This window comes from Protomyctophum parallelum (assembly GCF_964188405.1).
Source record: "Protomyctophum parallelum genome assembly, chromosome: 17".
Lineage (NCBI taxonomy): Eukaryota > Metazoa > Chordata > Actinopteri > Myctophiformes > Myctophidae > Protomyctophum > Protomyctophum parallelum.
The window spans coordinates 30,988,891-31,007,408 of NC_139719.1; the positions used below are offsets into that span (position 1 = coordinate 30,988,891).

The 18,518-nt window shown below is 41.3% G+C and overlaps 1 protein-coding gene across 1 annotated transcript in view; it reads right to left on the reverse strand.

Annotated features, from left to right (window-relative positions):
- Positions 1-18,518, reverse strand: part of crhr1 (corticotropin releasing hormone receptor 1) — a 102,683-nt gene that overhangs the window by 34,210 nt on the left and 49,955 nt on the right. The window contains exon 5 of the mRNA XM_083787225.1: positions 15,341-15,426. Coding sequence (XP_083643351.1) covers positions 15,341-15,426 — 86 coding nt within the window. The remainder of the gene's footprint in view (positions 1-15,340; positions 15,427-18,518) is intronic.

Sequence of the window (18,518 nt, forward strand, 5' to 3'; positions counted from 1 at the left end):
ACACACACACACGCACACATAAGCACACACACACGCACACACACACACACACACACACACACACACACACACACACACACACACACACACACACACACACACACACACACACACACACACACACACACACACACACACACACACACACACACACACACACACCAAACCAAACCAAATTAATGGCTGTATTTTGTACTGCTGTACTTTATTACCTACAGTAACTTGAGTAAACTAAAGACCTGGAGGCGTGATCAATGCTCTTTGGCCACTCAGAATAGCCAAATGGCATTGATCACGCCTCCAGGTCTTTAGTTTACTCAAGTTAGGTAATACGACCTGGTACTTAACTTGTGCGCAATGACAAAAACGACCATAGTAGGTCCTGTATGAATTCAGCCCATTCTTCCACAAAAAGCATTTCTGTTTGATTGAACATTGCAGGGAAACTCTCCCCCCCAAAAGAAAACAGAGACAACAGAGTACTAAGCAAATTCAAGCTAATTCATCACACCCAGCATATCTTTTTTTTTTTTGGCTTAACCCTAACAACTGCAATTACACTAAGCGTTCACGCGATGGTAGTTATCAACATGGAAAGTCAACCCAGGTTTCTAGACATGAGTGCATTCACATTAAAGGGCCAGCATTTCAATGTATACTGTATGACCAGTTGCAAATATGGACAATTAAACTGGCAGCAGAGTTGCATATTTCACAACTGAAGAGCAAATATAACATTAGACAAATATGAACAATTCTAACACATAATTCCGGCTAAAGGCAACACAGTTGCAGCTGCCAAATGCAGAATGGACAGACTGTGTGAATGCATAAGTTAATGGGCTTATTACAGTATACTGTATCACTGCTCCATCATTAGGGCACAAGCCGATTTGACTCTCCCTCCTCCTCCTCCTCGATGATGGAGTAGGAGGAGTCCTCCTCCTCCTCCATCATCCTTCTTCTTCTTGTGTATTGTAAAATGTGTTAAGTTTCTGTTATTCACTAGTCTAGTAGTTATAGAATGAAATTGATGCGGCTTGATGCAACGCTGTTGGTTGCGTAAGTCTTAATGTGAAGCCACCTCTGTTTTTGAAGTGTGTGTAGTGTAGTGCTTTGTGTCATTAATCAGCATTGGATATAACATAATTGCCAAAGGGACCCTGGCCTGTTTCATGTGTACAGTATGTGGTGTGCTTTATGATAAGTAATGAGTGGGAGTCTAAAGAGGAGTGAGTGTGTGAGAGTTAAAAGATGTATATTGTACATAAAGGAGTGTGCACTTATTATTGAGAGAGGAATCTACAAGACTAGATCACTGTACGTCCTACCAATTCTAAAGAAAACCAGAGATATCTGGGTGGACTGGCAAGTCTATTCTGTGTTTGGCATTTCAATAACTGGATCTTATCAGTACAGTCATTGCTAGTGCAGGAAGCTATCCGATATCTAGAAGGAAAGGGAAAATGCAACAAACTCACGATTTATACCCCATTATAGAAGACACACATTTTTTGAGTCAGGTAATAGCTGCATCTTGCAAATTGGCAGCCATAATGGAATTAAATTCCAACACCATTGAGTTCTTCCAGTCAGAATACATGAATTTTAATGTTTGGATCATTAACACATTTAAATTTTGTTGTTTTGTTTTTTGCATTTCACAAGGCCGCCATCTTGAAGACTGGCAGCCATCTTGGATTTTCAGCTGGTATAGGAAATGTATACTGAATGTATCTATATATTTGATGTTTTATATTGTATGTACCAAGTATCCCAGAGAGGATGTGATCTATTTGTTGTCGAATATAGATAGGCCTTGTGCATGTATAATTAACTTATTAGGATGTACACATTAATATAACTCAATTAAGAGTGACGCAAACATGTCAGACTAATTGGCCACACATGCATACACACACACACACACACACACACACACACACACACACACACACACACACATGCACGCACATGCACACACACACACACACACACACACACGCACACGCACACGCACACGCACACGCACACACACACACACACACACACACACACACACACACACACACACACACACACACACACTGGATAACATAACAACATCCTGGACAGCAATTGTGCCACATTTGGTGCTTGTACCACCAAGTGAAAGATTCTTATGGAATATTGACTTAATCTGCCCCACCTTTGTTTAATTCCCATTGTATCATCATAATATTCAATCATTTTGATTTGCTAAATGCAGAATTGAATTTCTCAAAATAGGATTGTATAGCTCAATATAGCTCAAACACTGTTTAAAACCACCTCGAAAAATTGTGTCCATTTTGTGGACAACGTACTTTTCTGAGAGAGTAGGTTCCGAAGCACTTGTGTGCCAATTTTGGTGCTTGTTGTACCATCAAGTGATTCTCATTCTCATTAAATATTGACTTATTCTGCTGCACTATCCAGGAGAAGAAGCAGCGACTCTACTCCGAGACTCTCTCGCGTGACTGAACTTCTCACCCTATCTCTAAGGGAGATGCCAGCCACCCGTTGAAGAAAACTCATTTCGTCCGCTTGTATTCGCAACCTTATTCTTTCGGTCATGACCCCCACTTCAAATCATGACCATAAAGAGTAGGAACGAAAATAGCTCGGTAGAGCTTTGTCTTCTGGCACACCTCTCTTATTGGAAGGGACTGATGTGCTTGTACCCCTGAAGGAGTGGAGGTGACAACGAGACCCCAGCCTGACTTATTTAATGCCCTAAAACAGTGGTTCTCAACCTTTTGTGGATCAGGGCCCACTGGAAAATCTACAAATTGTTCTAGACCCACCCTGACCAGTAAACACACCCATACAGAGGGCTTGGCCTGGCCGTTTTTTTTTTTTTTTTAAGTCAATTAATGTTGCTCAGAAAGCTCTCAGAATGCTCCACTACTGATTTTCCTGTGCCATGTATACATATACATAGTATTACATACGTATGTTTTTACAATTCTGAAATATTTTTCTGCAAACGAAATTTGATCAATACCAAAACTAATGTGAATTTATGGTTTCACCGACAGGTCTCTCTATCCCCTAAGTCGACATGACTTCACACTTCGGAGTTCTTTTGTAATCGTATGAGCACATTTTGCAGTCATTATGCCTAGCTGCTGACCGAGGAACCCTTGTTCATAATAGTATGGAACAGATGGTGACATATGGCAGCGCTTCTGTAGAGCTGCATATAATACTAGAGGTCTGTTTGTGGCGGTGAGCTATGCTAACAAAATGGAAAAGAAAACATGCAGTTTCATAAATGTTATAACGTATCATTAAAGAGGATTATATCAACTTCAACTAATAACTGAATTATTTAATTATCTCCCCCGGTGTCAATAAAGGTATCTTAACCCTAGAACACTAAATATATTTTTGTCACACTAAACACATCACTAAACACAGGTATATTTTACCCAATGTAAAATATTCCATGAAACATATTGCTATATTGAAGTACAGCAACACATGGCAACTTGAGGTACTTAATATTTAATATTTAAGAAGGGGGCATCATAGGGGGCCAAAATCTGTGAAAAACATGCATATTATATATATTCCTAAAAAAAGAAATGGAGCTGGGAACTTCTCCTTTGGTCCAGCCATCCCTGGGACATTTGAGAATGTTTTGCCAATTGTCTGGGGCCCACTTATATCGTCATATCATTACATTGTCCAGTGTAGTGTACACACACACACACACACACACACACACACACACACACACCAGATGAACGATATGAGAAAGTGTGGGACAGAGATAGGCCAGAGAAATGTCAATGTATATGTTTAGATTGTGCTGCCTGATTCCTCTCAAGCAAAGTTATTCAAGGAAGTAAGAATCAATCTCTCTCAAACATATTGAGTCCATCCTAGCCAAAACCTAAGACTGTTACATAACAACAGCACGACTGGGTGCTGTAGGCAGGGGTTCTCAACATTTTGGGCTGGGGAGTGGGGACCCCGGAAATGCTTTGGCCATGTCTTGCGACCCCCGCCCCGCCCCCACTCCCCACCCCCAATACAAACTGTCCTTAATAAAATAACCTTAATAATAGAGAAAATATATCATAAACTAGAACTGCACTCTGTCGAGTAAAAATGGCCAACTAGTGCGCAAGCAGAGCGCGCAAGTACTTTTGACCGCTGTAAACAGTGAAATCTCAGTATCTCTGTGAAGGAACGTTTGAAATGTCTAATTATTAGGTGTAACTATTTGCTACCTACCTACTTTATGCATGTAAACACCTAGTATTATTACGTATGGTTCAAGTTTCTATCTATATAAGAAATACAGTTTTATCAATTTAGAAATATTCTGGATCTCTTTTTAGTTTTTCAAAGAAAATTTTAAATCATTGATATGTTTTTTTTTGTGATCAAAATTTTTATTTAATTTTTTGTTAAAAGAAAGAAAAATCATTGATATGTGATGAAAAAAAGGTATATAAACTGAATTAACCCATTCTGACCTGAGATCAGATTCATACGAGGTTTCCAATGGACACACACTGGTCTGATTAACCCATTCTGACCTGAGATCAGATTTAAAAAATGTCAGTCGTTCTTAGATTTTTCAAAAATAGCAGACCTACAAGCTCGTATCGCGCCACCGAGTGGCGCGATATGAGCTTGTAGATCTGCTATTTTTCAATAGCTAAAGTATAACATGATGCCAACACCAAAATGGGTGCCCGGTCAGAATGGGTTAAAATATGTTATACAGTATAATTATTCTATTATTTATTCTAAATTGTCAACTGTTTTAAATGTATTTCATCTTGGACTATAGTGATATTAATACTAAATCATGATCAGAGTAATATGTGTCTCTAACTTCAAGACGCTGCCCGTCTCAAAAGGACCTTTAGGTCAGTGGTTCCTGTCAGTCGCTGCCCGTCTGACTCAGGATGTCTATATCTTCTCTTTCTTATTTGTTTATAATATTTGTTTTATTTGGAAAGAGCAGAACATTACAGATAACATTTTCACATACGACACACGAGCAATTCCCAAGATTTTTTCTTTTTTTTCCCCACCCCTCTTCCCTCCCTCATCCCCCCTCCATGTGGCTCCAACTCCAATGTCTCTGTATAGTCCCTTTTCATATGACATCAAGTCCACACTTAAACAGGGACAAACAGGGCAATATCACTTCGGATTGAAACATTTCAGGAGGACAAAAAGAAAAGAGTGGGCAGAAAAAGACAGACAGAAAAACAACAACAACCAACAAAAAAAACGAAAGTATATACACTATTGCTGAGGGGGACAAAAACAATACAGCTTTGGTCTTCGACCATGAGAGAAAGAGAGGTGTCTTGAACATTTTCTACAATCATAAAGCAGGCGAGGTTCCAGTGAGATCACACAAAGTCCGCTCTCAGAGGGGCAATGTGCACTATCCAGTTGTTCCAAATTTGGTAGAAATTGTCTAATCTAGTTCTATTGCCAATCTATTCCATGCCAATCGTCCATTGTGGGTGTGATTGGGGATAGCCATCTTCTTGTTATTGACTTTTTGCTGGCTGCCAAGAGCACCTGCAGTAGCTTTGTGTATCTCGACTGGTTAAGACATTCAATGTGGCCCAGGTACAAGGTTGTGAAGTTAAAAGGTATTGGAGTATTAAATACTGAACACAGTGATTTGTGAATATTGTTCCAAAACACCCCCAACTTGGGGCACCCCCAGAAAATGTGGAAGTGGTTGGCTTTCTTTGCCCCACACTGCCTCCAGCACGGCCTATCATCCCCTTTGTATTTTTCCTGATACAGGGTCTTAAAATATCTAATAATATTTTTCCAACAATTCTCTCTTCAGTCCATAGAACAAGTTGAGGTAGACTGGAACTCCCAGATCCCTTCCCACACTTCCTCCGAGAGTTCAATTCCTGCATCCCTCTCCCTCTTTGATGTACAACGTGCTTTCATTTTTAGCATCTGAAATGGCGCCATATAACTCAGAGATGGACTTACTTGGCTCCACTGTGAGAGCTGACTTCAATATGGAAAAGAACTCTGATTCAACTGCAGAAAACTCTCTGAGTTTACATTCTTGATTGATATAGTGCCGCACCTGGAGATATCTGTAAAAGTCAGCCTGTTCGAAACCATGTTTGACTTGTATTGATCTGAAACTATCGACTTCACTTCTTTGTATAAATTACATATAAGTTGTGACACCTTTCTCTATCCATGACTTAAATCTAATGTCACCTCTATTTGGGGCAAAATCTGTATCGAAGGCACACCATCTGAAAAGTTTCAATTTTTTTTTTAAACCACATGATCTCACAACCTTTTGCCACACAGTTAACGTATGGTTTATCCATGGATTATTGATCCTCTCTAATCGGTCCGCCAGACCCTCCAGACCCTTGTCACCTAATACAGCCTGCAGAGGGAAGTCAGCAACGAGACCAAGCTCCAACTCCTTCCATCTTGCTTTATACCCCCTGTTACTCCAGTATAGCAGAGGAGTTATCTGCGCTGCGTAATAGTAGTTTCTTAAACAGGGAAGAGCCATGCCCCCTTTGTCCTTTCTCAGTTGTAGGGTGCTATATTTAATTCTTGGTTTTTTCCCTTGCCATATGAACCTAGAAATCCATTTATCCCATTCTATATCTTCTCTTTCTAGAATAAAACTGAATGACTTAGTTTTTGCACACTACTTTTTGATAATGTTGAATGAAACTAACTTAAAGCTTTATGATTTACTTTTTGACACTACCGTTATTTTGATACACTCCAGAAACATAATGTTGTAATGAATACTACGTAAGTGACGACTTTGGATTGTTACGTATATGTCAATCAGTGCCTCCCAACACTAAAACATATCGTCATTACGTCACCATCGAAAACCAATTACACTCTGGCATTGGGTCCTTTAATCCACATATTTCTTCATTGAGAGCTAGTTATACATATACTATATATATATGTAATTTGTAAGTTGATTAGCAGTATACTGTGGTTACTTTGCGCCAAAAACCGTCCCAGCCAACCCGCCACTTTTGATGCGTATGCAAATAAAACAGCAAATTGTGCCTGATTTGCTGGGACCAGATTACATACATGACCATATTTCTTACGTCATCATTGAGAGCTAGTCATACAGATACTATATATATTTTATTGTTTAAGTTGATTAGCGGTATACTGTGGTTACTTTGCACCCAAAACCGTCACAGCCAACCCGCCACTTTTGATGCGTATGCAAATAAAACAGCAAATTGTGCCTGATTTGCTGGGACCAGGTTACATACATGTATACACAGGAACATTACCTTTAATCCTCCCAACACTAAAACATATCGTCATTACGTCACAATCGAAGACCAATTACACTCTGGCATTGGGTCCTTTAATCCACATATTTCTTACATCATCATTGAGAGCTAGTTATACATATAGTACACACAATGTACTCTGGTCCCAGCAAATCAGGCACAATTTGCTATTTTATTTTACAAATTACATATATATGTATGACTATCTCTCAATGATGTTGTAAGACATATGGTCATGTATGTATCTGGTCCCAGCAAATCAGGCACAATTTGCTGTTTTATTTGCATACGCATCAAAAGTGGCGGGTTGGCTGGGACGGTGCATACGGACCGGGCAAAACTATTACTTGCGCGCTCTGCTTGCGCAAGTAATGAATACTGAAACCAGATATGAATACTAAGGCAAGTTTATGCATGTACTATGTGTACTATGTAAACTCTTCATTTCCATTTTCCAGCCATTTAGTTGAAAATAATTTGGGGACCCCACAAAATAATTTGGCGACCCCTCGAGGGGTTGCGACCCACGGGTTGAGAACCCCTGCTGTAGAGCGTAGACCAGTGGTTCTCAAAGTGGGGTCCTTGAGGGGGTTGCAGGGGAGGCCCAGCAAAATGAGTTAATTTACAGTAGCATCAAAATGTAACCACTTTAATCCTATATCATACTATATCATCATATCATACTATCATACTTCATATACTATACTGTAACTGTACTATACTATACTATACTATACTATACTATACTATACTATAATACTTATACTTACTATACTATAATTAACCAAATGTCTGAATGTTTTTCTGTGCGTCAGAAACACTGCCGTAGCTACTCACTGCCTGCACCAATCACTCCCACTCCCACTTTTCACGCAGGCATTGACCATAATAATATGGAGGTCTTAACGAAGCCCTTTTTTCAATTTAACAAATTATAGATTAATAATTAATGTATTAGTGAATTAAAAATGCCACCCAGGGCGCAGTACCCCCCACGGCCACAGGGCAATACCCCCTGCAAGTATTTCACAACGGGTAAGGGCTAAAGGCATTGTGGGCTTGTAGATCTACTATTTAAATCAAATCATGAAAAAATTTGCTTGGGGACACAACACAAGCGTTGTATGTGTCCCTGGGCACAAAATATTTTCAGCCAAAACGCCCAGCGTTCAGATGTAAACAGTGATTTCTGATCGTATCGCGCCAGCCATGTTACCGCTTGTTGTGAAAAAGCTTTTGCCCCTCCTCTCGTTGTATTGGGCTGTATTGATGGTAATAGAATTGCGCCTATATAGGATATAGCTGGCTCCCTGCGGTCATTTCAAATGAACAGCAGGGGGCGCTGAAAGTGTTAATGTACCCCTCAGTCCAAACCATCTCAACCTATACCTTATCTTGTTTCATCCCCAAACCTTCTAACCAGGGCCTAGGTGCTCTAATGTATAGTCATTTCCGATCTTGTCCCTCTTGGACATTCGTAATGAGAATCATCCTCAATTCTGCCACATCCAGCTCAACTCATTTCATCAGTGCCTGTGCCACCGTTTCAGAGAGGTACAGGCTGGCCTTAATTCAATTCAATTTCAATTAAAAAGTGCCTGAGGAAGTGCCTGAGGAAGCCTGAGGAAGGTCGCAAGACCGAAACGTTGCTCAATTAATAAAATTGCTCTGAACTAGCAAGTGGCAGTGTGCGGATGTCCCTTCTTCCACATTGTATACTCTTTGTCATCATCGCACCTGCTCCAAATTGCCTGCCGGGTGTGCAGAAGTCTTCTCTCTATAATTAAAAAGTGCCACAATAGACCAGACATTTTCCCACCTTGAGCAAGCAATTTTGCGACTGTGGCAACAAAAAACTCCCCCTTAACTGGACAAAACGTCAGGCAGACCAAGGCTCTAGAGTGGGCGGGCAACTGCCTCGACTGTGTCAGGGGGAAAGAGAGAGAGTGAGAGAGAGATAGTGTCTCACTACAGTCTTATACTGTACATCTTCCCTCTCACAGCTCTTGCTGATACCGTCACAAATCACTCCTCTTACTCCTTCACCTTCACCACTGTTACTCCTTGCATCTTCACCGTTCCACTGTCCTCCCTCTTGTCATGCACACAAATTCTGTCTTACTCCTCCCGACTTTCATTCCTCCTCTTTCCAGTTCATACTGTTACTGGAATAAAACAACTTTTATAGGTTCATAACAACAACATAACAAGTTTATTCTCTGGCACTCTCAACTGAACCTTAACCACACAGTATCAACATCCTGTTCCCCCTTCCGGTCTCCCCTTCACAATCAAGTATCCCCATTGCCTCACAGTGCAACACATTTACACTGGCCATAGAGAACAGGAAACAGTATTACACACAAAAAGCGAAACTTTGGCACAATTTGCACAACCTTCACTTCGCATGTACCTAATCACTCGGGTCAATTTGATACTACTTCACACTCCCTAATCGCTAATCGGCATTAGACTCTTTCCTTCTTTACACTCTGATGTCAACTACACAGCACCTTGTTTTCCACACATTACACACACTATTCAGTTGTTGCACACACTTCTCATGTAAAATGTTAAAGCATCAACCTACAAAACACAAATATTCAAATTTCGAAACATTCAGGTCTGGCGAGCAATTTGCTGTCTGGGACAATTATGAGCTTCCACTAGGCTGCTCAAGTGCGTGAGTGGTTCCAGGACCACAATCTCCTTTCCTGAATCCCATTGAGGGGTTATTTTCAGCTTGGAGGTGGAAGGTATATGAACGGAACGCACAGCGCCGGGTCCACTGCTCCAGTGTTGAGGCCTGTCAGGCCTTCATGATCCACTCCAGCTGTTTCCTCCAACGCTGCCTGGAGAGGGAGCCTGTTATGTGGAGGAGGCCCTCTGACCAGACAGAAACTGGAGGCCGGCGTGATGCCCTAAATCTTTTGTGAATATTTGTGTTCCGTTTTATGTTTGACTATATGAAAAAAGTAGGTCTACACTGAGTCATTTTACAAAAGGAGAAATGGCTCATTCTCCAGAGTCATTGTCATTATATGGTGTGTTCTATGATTGTATTTTCAATTTTGCACTTCATTGTGCTGAAAATGCTTGGTACAGCAAATGCTTTTTTGTGTACTCAATGACTGGTAAATATGCCTGTGTGTACCAAATGAAAAAACGAGTTCCATTTTGTGAACAGTTAGAGATTTGATGGCAAAGAGTCATCTTGCAAAATAAGTGTTCAGTTTTCAGTTTTGTGTATGCGAGTATTGAGAAACGTGTGTTAACAATAACAATCGTGAAAAACTGTAACTTAACAAACTCAGGGGTTGATTTAGGACTTCTATTTTACTTACTTCTATATTACTAATCTAATTACAGTATTATGATCTGGGGGCGTGTGGTATGTCATATTGCAATTTTGGGCATGTTAAGAAGCGCTTTTGACACCCTGCGGAGTGCGCAAAACGGCCTTGAATTAGTCATGGGTGTGTTTAAGGCGTGTTTGAGACGTACCCAATCAACATGTCCGTACTATTCTATTTACCAGTCAGCTGATGTCACATACGGAATGCGCACTTTGGGGATCGTGGTATTACATTTCTTCAGGCTGGCACCATAGAAGACATGACATGCCTTTGTCACATTTGGGTTAATTATTCCTATTGCACTGCATGCTGTCACCTTTATGCCTCAAAATAACAGACCCACCTATACCTTTCAGATCGGAATGGAACTGCGAGTAGATAGCAGCATATTGGCAATCCATGCGTAATGTTCCCAGAATCGTCTAACCCCCGAATTTGCAAGTTCGTTTGATATTGTTTAATTCGATAACGATAGAACCATGTACCATACAGCGAATGAAAGCAAGATTCCTAAGGAATATGGAGATTTTTACATTTAATAAAACGGTTGAGAAATGAGAGAACCATGAGTGTTTATAGGCTAATATCAACGTTTTTTTCTGAAAGACAAACGGGCTGTGAACTTGAAGAGCTCAATCACCATCCCGACACGGAAGAAATATAGCCTAGTGCATGCATATATATGCACTGTTGCACTTGCACACAGTAGCCTACACACGCTCTTTATTTGTTTCTATTGAAAAAAAAACAGTAAAATAACGTTTATTATATTTTATTTCATTCAAATCACGAGGAAGGAATGAGTTGAATGCGTGCTGCGTAATGCTGTGGCCCCGATGGTATGGTCTTCGCTGAGTTCGCTCGTAGCATTTTATTTAAGAAGACTTGAATCGGGTGTGATACAGCGTATGAAAGCAAAGTTCCCAAGGATTATGGAGATGTTTTTATTTTTTTTAAAGGTTGAGAAATGTAAGAATTATGGCCGTTTCTAATCTCAACATTTTTACCAAAGAAAGCCTCTCTCTTTGCCCAGCAGAGAGCAGCTGTTGCAGTGTTGCCATGTCCCATAGAAACAACTAAATAGGTCTATAAAAATAATCCAAAAAGAAGCGCATATAACAGGGGTCTGTAACCTATTTTAAATGAAGTGCCATGTTTTTATTTTCTAAATAGTGAGTCTGCCATATCCAGATTAATTTGAATGACACCACATTAAAATAAAAAAACATATTTTGATTGTCCACAAATATAAAGTTCTTCCTTCTTTTTAAATATGTTCTTGCACATTGTTATAATGATCATTATATATCCCCCTGCAGTCAGAGTTCATAGTTTTAATGAATGAATGTGATGCATTGTGAGCTGGTATAGATCTGCTATTTTCAAAAGTAATCTTTTTATTTAATTTTTGGATTAGCCGTCCTTAGTTGGGCAAATGCATTCATCTGGGGATCCTTGACATGGGAATGTGCTGTGTGAGGATCACTGGTTTAAACAACATTAGGAGAAAAGCCCAAATAACCACTTTAGAAACAAGAAAAGCAACCACACAGAAAACAACTTTACAGAAAAATAAGCCGCTTATAATAAACAGACATGGCAACACTCTAGCAGCCTCACAGAGCCGCTCAAGTGTCAAATCAAACAGTGCTTTTTGCGTTTATGAGGTGGTCAGACCCACGTCTAATCGTTATGCGCTGAGTGTCTTTAGGTCAAGGGGCTTAATAGCAAATTGCGCAAAGCAAAAATAATTAACATATGGACACTCCCACAATGCTAAAATATTCAGCAACGCGGTAAGCCATAATGTGTGTGCGTTCAACACGGGCCAGTGCGTTCAACACGGGCCGATATGCCTTTCATAATACGAATGTGCGCAGAGCGAGGCCAATTTATGTATTTCCATTGGTAAAACGCACCTTCAAAATCTACCCATCACTGTCTTATAACCCATTGCAACAAATTCCTAAAATAGCTTGTGACTGTAGAACATAAATAATAAAGGAATAATATGTCATGTGACTTACAACTTGTGAGCAAAATACTTTCTTTGTGGACTTCATGTTCCTCATGTCCAATTGGGGATGCAGATCTGAGCTGTGGTATCACTACCACATGTGGTGGAGAAATGTTGTGTGCCTCCCCATGTGAAGTCATCCACATGGCAGGCTGGAACCCATCACAGAACATGCAGTCCTTATCTAGCCAGTAGAAAAAGGCTGGAGATCTTTCCTCCTGTTGTCAACACTATTTCCATACGTCTTTTGTTTCAAAGACATCCTTACAAAAATATGGTACATCATTAGTTACAAATGCATCATCACATAAGTCTGTGGTATTGTCAGCAACTCTCCTTAGTGGCGTGCACAGATAGACACTAGGGGGTGCTACAGCATGTCTGTGCACACCACTGACTTTCCTCAATCTGAGCCGATGCACTCTAATGCATGTTCCTCCGTGTCTGAAAAAACCCACAATCTCCACTTTCAAATGTTTCATCAGGGTGGCGTATTTGTGGGGATTTACAGGGATCTCCGCATCTTTCTGAACACTCTGTAAAAGCCCTTCTTGCTGCATACAAAGCAGTGTCTTGCCACCGATTCACTTGTTCCATCAATTATTTTAACACAATAATGACCAGAACTTGTATAGTCAAGTTTGACAGGTTTATTGAACTTCACCGCCGTGTCATGGAGGCTTTGCTTAAACTACACCTGGTGACACCTGGTCTGTCCAATCTTTTGCAGGAATTCTCCAATGTTTAGTGGAATACACCAGTTTTCCATCATCAAACTTGAATACGGCTGCATTTTTCTGTTTTTCTGAAATCACTAAACTCTTTCTGGCTCAGTTCAGTTATGTACCCCTGTGGAGTGTGGAGTGGACCCCCATAAATTTTGTACTCCATTACAGGTCTCTTTAGTGTACAGAGCAATGTTGCACTCTACTGCATCTGTATAACTTTCAGTTTCCTCATTTAGCTTGACTTGCTCACTTTTATGCAGACAGTCTTTGGCCCAATGAAATGTTGATCAACAGAACGCACACTTTGATCTGCATTCGTACCTATCCAAATGATTTGTGCCAGCCTGGCGTCTTCTGTTTTGAATTTCCTTGGCCGTTTCTCTTGCACTCCCCGATAGGGCCAAAACCAAAAAAAGGGCTTGTTTCTATTTTTGCAAGTTCCGTGACTCTGCTCCAGATTGTGATCTCATTCTTCCAACTTTCATATGGCTTCCCTTCGTCGAAGCCTGATGGGACTCATCAACCATCCTTTGCTACCAATGTTACTGGAATAAAACAACCCCCTCCAGGTCTCCCCTTCACAATCAAGTATCCCCATTGCCTCACAGTGCAACACATTTACACTGGTCATAGAGAACAGGAAACAGTATTAACTTAACACATATATACCTCCACCTTTCCAGACTCTCTTCAACCTGTTCAATGTTCCAAGTACATCCGCAACCTAAGATCTACGTTAGTGGGTAGAGCCTAAATGGCACTGAATTCTCAATGTAACAGCTAATAGTGTTTACCTGAGCTTAGGTGACACAGCAGTTCAACAAGTTAACTTCGCACTGTGTGTGTGTGTGTGTGTGTGTGTGTGTGTGTGTGTGTGTGTGTGTGTGTGTGTGTGCAAATGCCATGCCTCGCAGCTTAAAAGCACCTAGCCACGGCCTACACATACACTAGTGTGTTGTTCAAAATAAGCAATTTTGCAGCAAAATCCTTGAGGACCAGTGACTATTTCCTACACACAGTAAATGTGCATAGGAAAAAAAATGCGTATATCTTTTCTACGTCCGAGCATAGACATGGTAACGCCCTGCCTGCCTCTGATTGGCCTACCGACACAGCCGGTGTCTCCGAGGTGGAAGATACATGCTGGATAGTCTGTTGCGCGGGGTTACTACGTGGTGGGAAATAAATAAATAATACAAGTACGATATAATACAAGAGAATGACAGCTTGGCACACGTGGCATTTTTGTAGAAGAGTCAAACTATACTGTTTATGCCGTTGGCCTGTTTATTTGTATACATGTTTAAACTTAAACATTATTGTACTGTAAAAAGGTCTCTTTTCCCTTGATATTTATCTTTTTTAGTATAATAGTATTAGTTAACTATAATTAGATGAATAGCATAAATGAAGGCGGAGATCACCAAGGACAGGTGAGTTACAGTTTAACCACATAGAACCTCTTTACTAAGTAAAACTAAGTAAAACAGACCTGAGTTGACATTGCAGGTGGCTTTGGGTTGAGTTGTTAAAATCAGTCTGAACGCACAGATCGGATCTGGTCACTTGCAAACGGTAGTGTGAATGGTCTAAATCGGGCCTTAGGAGAGAGCCTCTCTGGCGTGTACCATCTTTTCTACAATAAATGTATTTCAAATTCAAACCATCAACTTGTGACCGTGTGTCAGAGGAACTATAAGCCCCAGGTGGCTAGTAGCAATTGTCTTGTCATACATCCCTCTACCCATTAAATCTCTTTGCAAAAAATAGCCGATCTGCAAGCTCCAAATGCTGTTGTTCGTCCCAGAATAGGAATGCTCATGCAGGGGTTCAAGTGGTTAAACAGCAACAGATGAGAAGAAGGCAAGGATAGAGGAAGAGGGAGAGATATTGAGAGAACAGTTCCTTTACCTCTTCATGTAATATGGCTCGACACATGGAGTAGTTCCCCTTCAGAGCCCAGGTTCCATTGGCTAGGCACCTTCTGTAAACATTATCTGCAGAGTAGAGATTTGGGAGGAGAGGGGGGGGGGGGGGGGAGAGGGGACAAGCATGGTGATGGTGTGATTATTTTCTAAATTTCAGAGGTTAACCTCTAACTCCCAATTACTGGGTGAAAACGAGACATTTGAGGTCAATTAATTGTGGAAATGTGACTGCGGAAATGTGACTGCTCCAGAAGCTCACAAGGAACGTCATTAGATCTCACACATTTTTGCCAGTTTACCGCACTCTACAAGTACCCTGATTATTTTTGTTTGACTCCTTTCACATGAGGACGCTGAGGAAGGCCCATATTCTGTCCCAGTTAGGATGACCGATATCAAACTTGACAGTAGCCAAACCTCAGGATTAGCCTCTTGCTCCTTTTATTTGTATAGGTCTACAGGTGAAAATAGAGTGAAAACTGGAACGATATAAACATACAATCACTGATATGCACATACATTGGAACATTACCTATTTAACATACAACATAATGCACAAACATGAATCTTACTTACAGGCATTGCATCGAAGGAACTCAAAGAAATAAGAATGAAAAATCTCATTAGGAGACAATAAAAACTTGTGTACACTCTAAAAGAAACATGTAGCTTCTGCCCAGTCTCTGCTAAAGTAACGACACCTGTGTTGATTAGTGTTTTAGCTGCACCTGCTTAGGTTATGTAAGTAGTGCTACACATAACCTGTCAATACCTTTTCCTCCCAGGTGGAAAGCCTGGTGACGCGAGGTTAGTCAATATCTGTCACTGTTTTACTTAAGCAATATTACACGAGAGGGTGTTGTTTAACGTGATTATTGCCACGACAGGGATGCGGTCAGGAACGAGACGAAGTCGAGTTCCGCAAGCATCACTGAAGTGGCAATAATCACGTTAAACAACACCCTCGAGTGTAATATTGCAATTCTACAACAGTTACCCTTAAAACAAAGAAAATCGCTGAAAAAATATATTTTTTTAATGACAGATGTAGTCACTACGACCACAAATGTCCAAAGAAACTAGCTAGCCTAGCCACCGAGTTTGCTAGCGCTCTGGGAAAACAGAGCGGCTGAATTCTTTGTTTTGATTAGGTGGTGAACAGTAGTGGTTTGATCAACGGCTAGAAACCGTTTCAACCAATCAGATTGCTTCCTCTTAACGACCTGTTGTAGAATAATAAATCTGCCCTGAGGGCAGAACACTCCCCGCCATACACTGACACGAAACAAGACAGGAACGCCCAAAAACGTCACAGCCGGTTTTTTAACAAGACAGGAACGCCCAAAAACATCACATCCGGTGTTTTACCCCGGGCAGAATTTTCTATGGCTGCCAATGCAACTTTTTCCAATCCTTAATCACATACGGCAAACACCTATGCCGATAATATCTAACTTGCGGAGGTAACGTGCCTTGTCCGCGGGCAACAGATCTTTCAACGTATGGCATTGCAAATACGTTAGATAATCGCTACTCTGCGCAATATTGTTTTGAAAATGCCGCAAATTGCATTGCAGTGAACGAGAGCAAATCACAAATCACAAATCTTACCCCGGGGGGTGGGCGGAGCCGCGGAGTCGCAGCTGACGCCCCTCCCTCCGCTCTGATGACGCGTTGTTATGTCAATGTATGGCGTGACAGGCGTCCTTGACGCCACTTAAATCAAATGAAACATACTTGTAAAGTTTCTTTCACTTTAAGCTTCTTGTGGCAACAGAAAAAAGACCTCTGAAATAGGTCTCAGAAAACTCTTTACAGTACCCTGCGATATCACTTTCAGCTCCACCTTGCGCACTTGGGATGGGTGTTCACAACAAGAGATAACTTTTCTTGTGACCACCACGCTCTGACTTATGGTGCGTTACCCGTTCAAATCACATTATAGAAATAAAAGTAATGGGTAGTTTCCTGAGGAAACACTCTTACGAGACATATTTTGGCACATGACTTTGTTGACTGGTTGTCGCCACAAACCACTGTGCATTGACTGCTCACATCAGGCGGATTGGGGTGGACTTCATCTCTCTCCTAGGCCGAAACACGTCCGTTGTCCATCAGAGGTAGATAAACCATGTGAAAAGCCAAAAGGACATTTCTTGTGTGTTGGCTATTCCTTCATTCTCCTACTTTCACACAAAATAGCTTTGTTAAACATTCACCAGTCACGTCGTGTAGACATCTTGTACAGATATCTCCATATTTCAACTTTTTACCTTTTTATCTTTTCATATTAGTTTAATTGGCTCAGCACCCACCGTCGATGTGCATGTAAATAAGTATAGTCTCGAAATGGCGAGACTGTGCCAAGAGAATGGTTGCTTTTATTTTTGAGTGGTGCTAGCCACTCCTACAGACAGCTATGTGTGTCCATCTGTATGCATGTCCCTGTACGTGTCTGTCCGAGTACGGAAATAGTGTTTGTTGACCACCAAATGTCATTGTTTGTGCAGCCTTACACACACACACACACACACACACACACACACACACACACACACACACACACACACACACACACACACACACACACACACACACACACACACACACACACACACACACACACAGAGAGAGCACGAGTACAGTACAGCACCACTCATAACCCAGTCAAATGTACTGGGTTAATTTATTGAAACCAAGTACTGTATGAAGGTTACAGATGGTCACTCACTGGTCATTTCCAGCAGAAACGAGAACGCGCCGCTCTCGGACCCATCCAGACGATACCAGACGGTACCAGTCCCACCTCCAGGGCCAGGGGGGGATTAGCAGCGGGGGAGATGGCCCCAGACCTGCCGGCCCGCCAACATTTTCCACTTTTCCTCTTCGACACCAATGATGACCGTAGAGCCCTCCGCCGCCTCTGGGCAACACACCGTTCCGGAGCAATGGCTGTTTATAGCCGAAAAGCACAGATCTACAAGCCCGGGAAAACACACTTATCTGCACCACGGTTGCCTCCGGGCGACCCGTCCGGTTCTAGCGGCCCCACATGTGACGTTATCATTGGTTCCATATACGGAAGTATAAAGACAGGGGCGAGTCACGGGGTATCCTAGTAAATACCGCCCTCGAGGCTTGTATGAAAATCGGCTTATAAC